The 10,051-nt window shown below is 39.0% G+C and overlaps 1 protein-coding gene and 1 long non-coding RNA gene across 2 annotated transcripts; both read right to left on the bottom strand.

The window, feature by feature from the left end:
• Positions 1 to 385: 385 nt before the first annotated feature.
• On the bottom strand, positions 386 to 1,445 carry LOC142902093 (uncharacterized). The gene is made up of 2 exons (XR_012929047.1): positions 1,293 to 1,445; positions 386 to 1,253 (listed from the first exon to the last, which is right to left on the bottom strand). It is a non-coding gene; the product is annotated as an uncharacterized LOC142902093 (long non-coding RNA).
• Positions 1,446 to 2,340: 895 nt separating this feature from the next.
• On the bottom strand, positions 2,341 to 8,425 carry LOC142902092 (leukocyte surface antigen CD53). Its single transcript, XM_076046910.1, has 8 exons — positions 8,276 to 8,425; positions 7,603 to 7,679; positions 5,942 to 6,121; positions 5,531 to 5,605; positions 5,355 to 5,450; positions 4,711 to 4,785; positions 4,460 to 4,543; positions 2,341 to 3,127 (listed from the first exon to the last, which is right to left on the bottom strand). The coding sequence occupies exons 2-8, from the start codon at positions 7,663 to 7,665 to the stop codon at positions 3,056 to 3,058; spliced, it is 645 nt and encodes a 214-aa protein (XP_075903025.1). The 5' UTR covers positions 7,666 to 7,679; positions 8,276 to 8,425; the 3' UTR covers positions 2,341 to 3,055.
• Positions 8,426 to 10,051: the final 1,626 nt, after the last annotated feature.

The raw sequence follows: 10,051 nt of genomic DNA, 5'->3' as shown, positions 1-10,051 counted from the left end.
TGAAGAAGACCTGTTATTCACATGAATGCAAATATTTTTTTCAAATGAAGGCACATTGGTAAACTATTTTAGTGATACACTTGTTTTGTTTTTCTTTCGATTTTACTTTGATTGATCCCCACAAACGTTTGGCTTTAATTCTTGTAATCGCAACAATTCTCAGATAAGTCCTGGTCAGTCTTGATGAACAGAATTCCCTTCAACAACACTGCGGGACTGTTGAGTGTGTTGCTCAGGTGAATGCCAACTGCTGCGTACCCCCTATGAATTAATACCTACTAATTACCAAAGCTGAAAGACAAACAAGGACAAAGTCTTGGTTTGACCAGTAGAATCTGCACTGATCCAAGATCTACAGTAGTGTTGGCTTATCAAGGATATACAATTTTTATTTATTTTTTTATTTTTTACTTTAACTGTCAGCCTTTTTTTGTTTTTTTTTTGCAGCAAATTATCCGACTATTCATCCATTTTTGAAGTACACACTGATAGCAGTTTCACAGCCCAGTCTCTTCCGTGAAATTTCCCCAGGATAGCAAAAACGGGAACCTTTACACGTACGTCTTTCTTTGTGTTTTGACCATCACAAGTTTAACCAAATGTAATTGTAATTGTAATTGGAACATCAGCGTTTTGTATTCTATGGTTTTGTGTGTGTGTGTGTGTGTGTGTGTGTGTGTGTGTGTGTGTGTGTGTGTGTGTGTGTGTGTGTGTGTGTGTGTGTGTGTGTGTGTGTGTGTGTGTGTGTGTGTGTGTGTGTGTGTTGCCCCCTACTGTTTCATAAGAAATCACGTGTGAACCCAGTCAACCACGTGGACGTCGGCGACGTTCGTCCCACTGTTTCCTCCACTTTCAGCCAATCACCCAGCCGACTGGTGTTCGCTACAAGCGCCGTCGGTTCAATCAGCCCCTATTGAAGTAGCTGAGACGTAGCGATAGAGTAGCAAACCCTGTAGCTTTCCCTCAATTTTTGAAAAGATTCTTCTTCTTTTTTTTTTAAGGCTGAACTTTAAGACGATAAAGCCCAGTCTCTGCTCTGTGCGTGTTGGAATGGCGTTTGCTTTCATTTTGTTTTTTTTTTTTATTCAAACAGAGATAGTTCCCCTGTTTGTTGATTTGTTCATTTGCAGATAGATTCCAGAGATGTGTGCAAAAGTTAAGGTGAAATCAGTGGGAAGTCGAGGGGGGTACGTGACGTCATTTCTTTTGACCTGTGTGATTGAATTAAATCAACCCATCTAATGAATTTCCTCCTCCACCACCACCACACACACACACACACACACACACACACACACACACACACACACACAGCTCTGACACAGTGACACTGTTAGCTGATGTTTCTCTGTGTATTGCATGTAACGTGACTGAATAACAAGCTGAACGACTGTGATTGGCTTCAGGTCGAATATTAAACCCGCAAATATTATTATTATTATTATTATTATTATTATTATTATTATTTTAAGACTATGAAAATAGGGGCTGGGTACCCTAATCATTCCACTTATAGAATTGCTGATTCATTGTTTCAGGAACAGTTTTTTTTTCTTCTTTTTTTTCCTTTAACACTGTGCTTCAGATGGGGATAGTCTTAAAAAAATAGTTTGTTTTTCTTTCTCTTATTTAATAGGGTTTTCTTGGTGATGTTCTGTGATTCTTGGTCTTAACGGGAGATTGAGGCGTTTCCCCGCGATCTCTCTCGGCGACGTTCACGTAATTGTGAAGCACTACACTCTTCAGGACAGTGAACACGACACTTAACACTAAAATGAAAGTAGTTTTTTTTTTTTTTTTTCTCATGGTGTGAGGTCTGTTAAAGTTGATATGACGAATGAGTTGAACTGAAGTGGATTGGCCGACTGAACGGAACACAAAGGAAAAAAAAAAAAAAAAAAAAAAGATGACTCATGAAGTTATCATGTCTGGCAATAAGAAAGGAGAAAAGCCTTTTGACACTGTACAAGTTTTTTTTTTTTTTTTTCTTCTTCGATCAAACCTGTCTTATAATGTCCCATCGCAGGTCTTCAGGATTAACCTTCGACAACCCCGACCAGAGTTGAATCGCTTTCGTGTCGGCATTTTGTCACCCGCATCAACTGTGACAGAGTGTAACAGCAACGGCTAACAGAAGATCCAGTTTAAAAGGGCTGTACATAATTTCCGTGTAGTCACCAGCAGCAAGAGACGACACCCAGACTTAATATAGCTGTTTGTTTTTGTGAGGAAGTGATTTAGCAACCGTTTGGACAGGGTCTTTTATTTTTGTTGTTGTTTGTTTTGTGTTCGTAGCTAGCCGATTTACAATCTTTGTACTGAAAGTTTCTGAGGTGGAAGGCATGTTCAGTTTGCAGTTTATTGTTAAACTCTGCTGTGTACAGTTGCATCCTTTTAAGTATGAAAAAAAAGTATGTTTCTACTTTTTGTGATGGTTTTTTGATAAGAACAAAATTGTTTTAAAGTGTAAATTAAATCTAGATTTTTTTGTTTTCTTTCTTAAAATGTTGATGCAGGAATTATTCTTAAAATAAACTCATCTGACGTCTGTTTTGGATTTAAGTCATCTTTTTAATTCAGTTTTTTTTTTTTTTTTTTTTGCCGAAATATAAAAGGTTTTACATCGGCCCCCAGAGGAAAAACAGGGGGGGTACTGCTTCAAAAACAGATTGGTACCAAATAGTTTTCAAATCTTCAAAGATTTGCTTGAGTCTAAATATAAGATTTGCCTTTGTTTTAATAGAAATTCCATGATTTAAACATATACAATATATATTTCATTTTTTTTTTTTAAATGTTATTGTACATAATGCGACAGGTGTACAGTAATGTAAAGTTAGTCTAGATTCACAAAAGTTCTCAGAAAAAAGTCAGAATATGCAAAGTCAGATCTTATTTTCTCATGCAACATTTTAACTTGATATTTGTGGTGTGAGAAGAGGATATGAAAGCACAGTGCCATTTGGAATTTGGAAGACGAATCTTGCAATAACAGATCCAAGACGAAACTGTCGTGCACAGTGCATAAACAAAGATATATGGTGGGATGGAACATCTATAACTTGTAGCCCAATCCTGTTCTACTGATGTGGCAGTAGAGTGTCATGGCGAAGCACATTCCCAGGACCTGCAAGTAAGCAAATATTGCATTTGAGTGTTAAAAATGTCATGAAAAAAAACAAGTCTCTGCAGAAAGTTGTACTTTTACACTTTGGAAGCTGTTTAATATCTGAGCACAAGTTTTGGGTTATGTTAGTATTTTGGGTTACAATTGAATGATGTCATTTTTGTCCTTCCTACAAACACGACTACCTCCTATTTCTGCGTCTGTACTGTGCGACCAACACCGGCCTTCAACAAAATCCATTGTCCTCCTCATAAAATATTTACAACCTTGTTAAGTTTATGTTTGTTAAGTTTGTTAAAAAAAACAAACAACCATGAAACAGAACAACCAAGCAACCAAGCTCCTTTGTGAGACCGCATGGTCCCAGACAAACCCACCCCATGTACCTTAAATAGCCTCCCACTTCCTGGTTTTCCATCTCAGCTAGCAGGTTTTCTAAACCTTGTCAGCTGGATATGAGTTTACACACACACACACACACACACACAGCTGTTGACAACATCTGCCTGAGTTAGGTTGGATATTTTCAAGAAATTCTAGCAAGTCAAGTCACTTGAATGCAGAAATTGCATTCACTCATAAATTCAAATGTTAGGTTAAGAATTAGGAAGAAGAAAAAAAAAGTCATTGAGTCCACGTGCTGTAAGTCCCCAGCACACTCTCAGGAGAGCAAGGTCGACACTTTGGCAAATATGATTCCGGGACAACATCAAATACAAGAGATTTGGTGCAAACCAGGGACAACAGTGAATTGTGAGACTGTTCATATGTAATATGTCTGGAGCGCCGGGAGTTGGGAGCCAAGAGCTTGATAACCTGGTCCTGAAAGTCTTGGTGTCAAGACTCCACCTCATCAGCTGACACTCAATCTTGTCCTTTAACAGACTTTTCCATGTATGGACTGCAAAAAGTTAAATTATTCTCATCAATATACATAACAATGAGAATTTGCATGCACACACGCACACAAGCGCGCACACACACACGACCTTTCAGCCACTATGACTACTTCAATTTCTATGTCCTCGTTTTTTTTCTACTACCTGTTCACCCCAACCAGTCAAAGCAGATGGCCGCCCCCATAAGTCGCAGGCTGCTTGAGGTTTTGTTGGTTGGTTTGTTTCAGTCTGCATGACTAATAAATCAGCAGCATACCACGATGGTTTCCGAGATGACATGAGGCATTGTGAATTGATAATAATTATAATCAGAAGAAGAAGAAGAAGAAGAAGAAGAAGAAGAGTTTTGTGACATTTCACTCTGGAAAAATGATCAGTTGAATCTACTTCAGTTTGTTGATTCTTGCTGACATCGTGACTGTAAAGTCTTTACCTCGACAATGCAGAGGACGATAACAGAAATGCCAGTTGTTAGAAAATGTTGCTCAAACCAGGTCTTCAGTTTTTCAAAACAACCCTGAAACAGAGCATAAACCAGAGTTTCATAAGTCACAGTGAACTTAGGAGACACTTGAGACAAAACAAATTCACTTTGTTCGGCATCAGTCAGTTTTCTCTTTGATCGTGCAAAGCGCTCTAAGACAGCCGTTGATTGATTGGTTGATGGATTGATTGACAGTTTACCTCTGTCTCATCCTTGCATGAGGAAGGTGGTTTATCACCCCAGTCTGTGGCATTGGTAACTCCGCAGCACCCCAGCTAAAGTAAATGAAGAAAAAAAAAACAATGACAGAAAATTTTTAACAGAAGAAGCACATCAGTGTCACATTTGTCACCAATATGCAGCGGTGGTGGAAAAAAAAAAGTTTTTGGACACCTCGTGCATTCGTGATGTACTACTATCGTGTGAAGAATCAGTACTAACTTCCTTTCTTATTCCTCTTCGTTCCCTTGGGAACGCAGGGCGAACTCCCTTAGTGCACTTTATTTTAGTCTTGGTCACATTTAACCACATGCACAGGTGACAAAAGTATTCACAATCTGTACTATATATATGATACTTATGCCAAAAAAAAATAACTCTGTTAAAAGTGAAAGTACACTTCAGTAAAATTAAGAAAGTACAGGTTCTGAAATGTACTTAAGTATATATATGTATATATATATACTTATATATATATGTGTGTGTGTGTGTGTGTGTGTGTGTGTGTAAATATGTATATATATGTGTATATACAAATATTTAATGAATAATAAACCACTGGGACGGAGTAAAATTTTAAGGGTGTCCACTTCCCCCCCCTCTTTCTGTGCACGTGCTCTGTTACCTGCTCTTGCATCAGGTCCCAGTCACTATTCCCATCTGTGGAGTTTAGCACCTTTTTCAATCCACTGTTCAGCTCCTCTTTCACCAGTTCGTCAATCTACACAGAGAGGCAGACGTTTATTCTCCTGGTGCTCGTGTGTCTAACTACTGCATCAGTGTAGTTTGGTGTGATCCTACCTTCGACTCGTATACAAGTAGTAAGCATGCTGCAGTCAGCTCCAGTAGCATCAGACAGAAGAGCAGCAGGAAAAACTGTCAACAAAAAGGCAACATTATTCTTTTAACATGCAATGTAAATATAAGCCGCATGGATGTTTTCTAAGCCTCATTTAAGGTGCAGTGTGTAATATTTGGCCCGATTTATGATTATTAATTTTTCTGTATTCGTAAAAGCTTAACGTTACTGCCCATAAAAACATTAATAAAAGTGTATACTCGTTAGCTGCCATCCTGCAGCGCCACATTTCTAAGGTAGCCTGGTGCGGACAATCCAGCTGCCGACAGCGCGTTTCATATTCATGGTGAATGCTCACGTCTTCAAATAAGCCAACAAAGAAGAAGAGACTAAATGGACACAGTGTGCCGTACCATCAGGAGGAGACAGCGATTCTCCTTCAGAGCTCCGAGAAAACCCAAGAAGGACACACAAGTGATGATAATGCCACTGATGATCAGCATGTTTGAAGACGCCACGTTGGGAGTGAGCGCCGCCATCTTGAAGTCCACCGACAGGTAAATGCCGAGAGTCAGCACCGCCACGCCGCAGATCTGACAGGAGAGAAAAACTTTTGAGTGAGGATTCAAGAACAAGTGGTGAGGGCGCTGTCTGTCCCAAGGGACCCACGGTACATGAAGGTGGTTCGCACTGTTTTAGACTGTCAAGAATATGGTTCTATTATTAAATACCATGGCTTGGACTGCTACTACTACTACTACTACTACTACTACTACTACCACTGTAATACTGAATTGTTAAACTCAGAAGGAGAGTTCAATAAATGTAAAAACATGAAGTGCAACAGCCTTGATTTCTAAATGACAAAAAAATAAAAATAAAAATGAAAAGATGCTATTCATGATATTTATTTTAACATAGTTATATAATTCCATAGCTATTCTAGCGCTTCGGTTGATCAAGTACCGTATTACAATACCAAACATTTTCAACAGTCTGCCAGGTTTCAGGGTCTCTGGTACTGTTAAAGAATGATTGTAGTTTAAAATAGAGATTCATTTATAATAGATGCAGATTATTTATTAGTGATACAACTTAAAAGCATTTTTGCTTATATTTTTATTTTGCAGTGGCGAGTTCAAGTTTCCACAACACACTGTGGTGGTTCTTCGATGGAACCACTCATTGGTTATGTGGACTTTGAGTTACCAGCACAGCTATGCATTATGACACTGTGGGGCTAAAGACAATGCAGGTTAACAAGCAGCCCCTAGCCTTACCCTACCGCGGCACTGCCCAGCTGTTCACCAGCACCATGTCCACTCTGACCTACATTATTTTGTATTTCAATGAGAAAAGTTGGACAACATCACAGCGCATTGCAAATGATGCCCTCCACCGACAAAAGATGATCTCCCGCCACAGGGACTGGACTTCCAATTTGAAGAAACAGGTAAGAACGCTAATATTGTTAGCTTAAGTTAATGCTAGTTAGCTAGCTAATTTGTCAATGCCGCTACCATACTACCCCTGAAAACATTGCAGGACTGTGTGTGTGGTGGTGTTGGGGAATAGGATAGTGAGTAGGGTTCAGGATTTTCGTTTTTGAAACGATAGCTCTGTGCTGTCGGTAATTAAAGACAGTGACTGTTATGTTCACCTAAATTTGGTTTCCTCAATTTCTTTTATAAAGTTACATTATTCTGTTGTCTTATAGGATGAACAAAAGTCAGTTATTTTATTATATTAATGCTTCTTTTCCTCTGTCTTTCTTAACATATCAAAAAAGGTATTGAGGTAATATAAAAGTAATCCCAAGTAATCAAATTACATTATAATTATTATTATTATGAAACTTGGATTAGGTTACTGACTACATTTTTATTTAATTTTTTTTACCAGTCAACTAGTAACTGTAACGGAATACTTTTTTAAAGTAACCCTCCCAACCCTGTGTGTGTGTGTGTGTGTGTGTGTGTGCGTGTGCATGTGTGTGTGTGTGTGTGTGTGTGTGTGCGTGTGCATGTGTGTGTGTGAGAAAGAGACAGAGAGAGGGACGCTACATGATACTTACGAAGCAAAGGAAGTTGGTGAAGCACATTGTTAATTTTAAACACTTGAGGCAGCGTTGAGCCATTTTTGACCGGACACCTGAAATAAGAAACAAACCACACGTAGCAGCTTTAAAAGCAGTTCATCACTTTGACATTTGTGCTTGTCTGTCTCCTTTTCAAACACACACACACACACACACACACACACACACACACACACACACACACACACACACACACACACACACACACACACACACACACACACACACAGAGCGAATAATTCTCTTCTCCTTCTACGCTGAGCAAACACGACATCACAGGCACCAAGCACCACAAGTTCATAAAAATGACTTGATGGTAAAGATTCAAAGATTCAAGACTATTATCGTTTACTGAATACAGTTAAGGATTGTAGGTGTTATTTCAGTACTTAGGGCAAATTAAATTATGGTCTAAAAAGCTTTGAAAAAGATTTCATAGATCTCAAAACATTTTTAGAGAAATTGAAAATATGTAAAAATATACATACGTATGTATGTGTCTAATCATGTGTGTACATATGTGTGTGTGTACATATACATACACACACACACACGCACACTCACACACATATATATACTGTACATATATGTGAAGTGAAATATTTTACATAGAAATATAAAAATTCAAAAAAAAGAGCATAGACCTTACCGAGCTGACAGATCTAGACTTTGCTGCTGCTGACACTTCCACTATTGTCATCTATACAACAGGATGTCATTGGGGCTTTTCAGCACCTCCCTCCCATTTCCTCTTTCTTCGTGTCAGCGAAGCGGAAAAAAAAAAAATGTGCGAGAAACATTGCGGAAGTAACCAAAATAACAACAGCAATGACAGAACAAACATGTTTGTGATGCACTTTAGCAGAGACGTGATAATAGACACAGAGTAAGCAAAACACATTTGCTTTCAAATTGATTTTTACTTCAAATGACACATAAAGCACAGAAGGCAAGACACCTCAAAATGGAAACCTTGACAAAGGTGAAGTGTGGAAATATCACAAAAAAATGTCCTTCTAGCGTATGTGAATTCTAACTCTAAATTTCTTGTGTATCCTGTTTGCCAAATTCTGGGGTCATAGATATACACATACGTGTATATCTATATATGTATATATATATATATATATATATATATATATATATATATATATATATATATATATATATATATGTATACAAACATGATAATAATATATAATAAAGTAAGGGTCTTGGTCCTCGTTATATTTGTAAGGCAGTCTCGTGTGGACAATCCAGCTTTAAAGTTCATTTCTAGCGCCCTTTTTTAAGCAACCCGTTCAGCAAACACCCTGATGTGCAACAGAGGTGATCGAGAAGTGAGTATATGCAATACTGACTGAAAAATAAGCAGCTATACTCCATATACTCAAGTATACCCTGCACACTACACATTGCTCTTGACTACTGGGGCAAGACTCAAATCCCTCTCCCTATTACCTCTCAAGTGAGTGCAAGTGCGTCAACCTTTTACTGCTTTTCTGCTCTTTGACACTTTTGCAGAGCTGTGGAGTTTTGTTAGGACCCCTTAGAACAGCTTGTACGCAGTGAGTTCGAACACAACCAATAATGTAACCAACTACAAAAAAACACAACTCAATAAATGCTGGTCGGCCGGCCAAAAATAACAACAAATAACACCACTGCCAAGCCCACATCAGCCGTCGGAACCTTAACCTAACCAACTAAAGCCGGAACAAATGAGAAATTAAGACACAAAAAGTTAACTACTGAGCCCACCAGAAAAGAAGAGGTAAAAGAATACGAGAACAACTTAAAAAGGCCACATCTAGACGATTGCTGCTGCTGCAGCTCCTGCTGCAACTGCTGCCAGCCCGACTGCAAAACAGGAAGTGAAAGACCCTGAGCTGCAGTCCCCTTTTAACTACATTGAAGTATTTTTGGTTTCTGATGCTGTTTTTTTTGTCTTGTATGCTGGACTTAATTTCCAGAAAGTCTGTGTAAACCTTGGAACGGTTCTCATATTTATAAGAATGTACATAGAGCAAGGCTCTTGTTTCCAGTTAGCTGCTGTCTTGTGCCACCATTTTTCAAGAAAGCCACTGGAAGGACCCATGCTTCCTCTTGACAGTCTTCCAACCACCCTTGGGATGTTTGGGACCGCCGAGGGAACAGAGCTAGCGGGACCTGGAACATCCGACACTACGCGAGCTGTCCCAGTGGTTGTCACATCCCCAAAGATGTGAAATTGGTCCAGCTCCGCATTTGACCCATCCCCTTAGGGAGTGGTGAGCAGCAGCAGTGCCGCGCTCAGGAATTATTGGGTGACCTATGACCCCCAAGACCAACCCCAAATACAGAGTGCCAAGCATGGAGGCAGTGGGTAACATTTTTATAATCTTTGGTCTGACCTGCCTGGGGATCAAACCCACAACCTCCCAGT

Source organism: Nelusetta ayraudi, unplaced genomic scaffold (assembly GCF_046127955.1).
Source record: "Nelusetta ayraudi isolate G7.1 ecotype Tasmania unplaced genomic scaffold, CSIRO-AGI_Nayr_v1 ptg000092l, whole genome shotgun sequence".
Taxonomy (NCBI): Eukaryota; Metazoa; Chordata; class Actinopteri; order Tetraodontiformes; family Monacanthidae; genus Nelusetta; species Nelusetta ayraudi.
The sequence above is the reverse complement of the archived record's forward strand: the minus strand, read 5'-3'. Positions and strand labels throughout refer to the sequence as shown.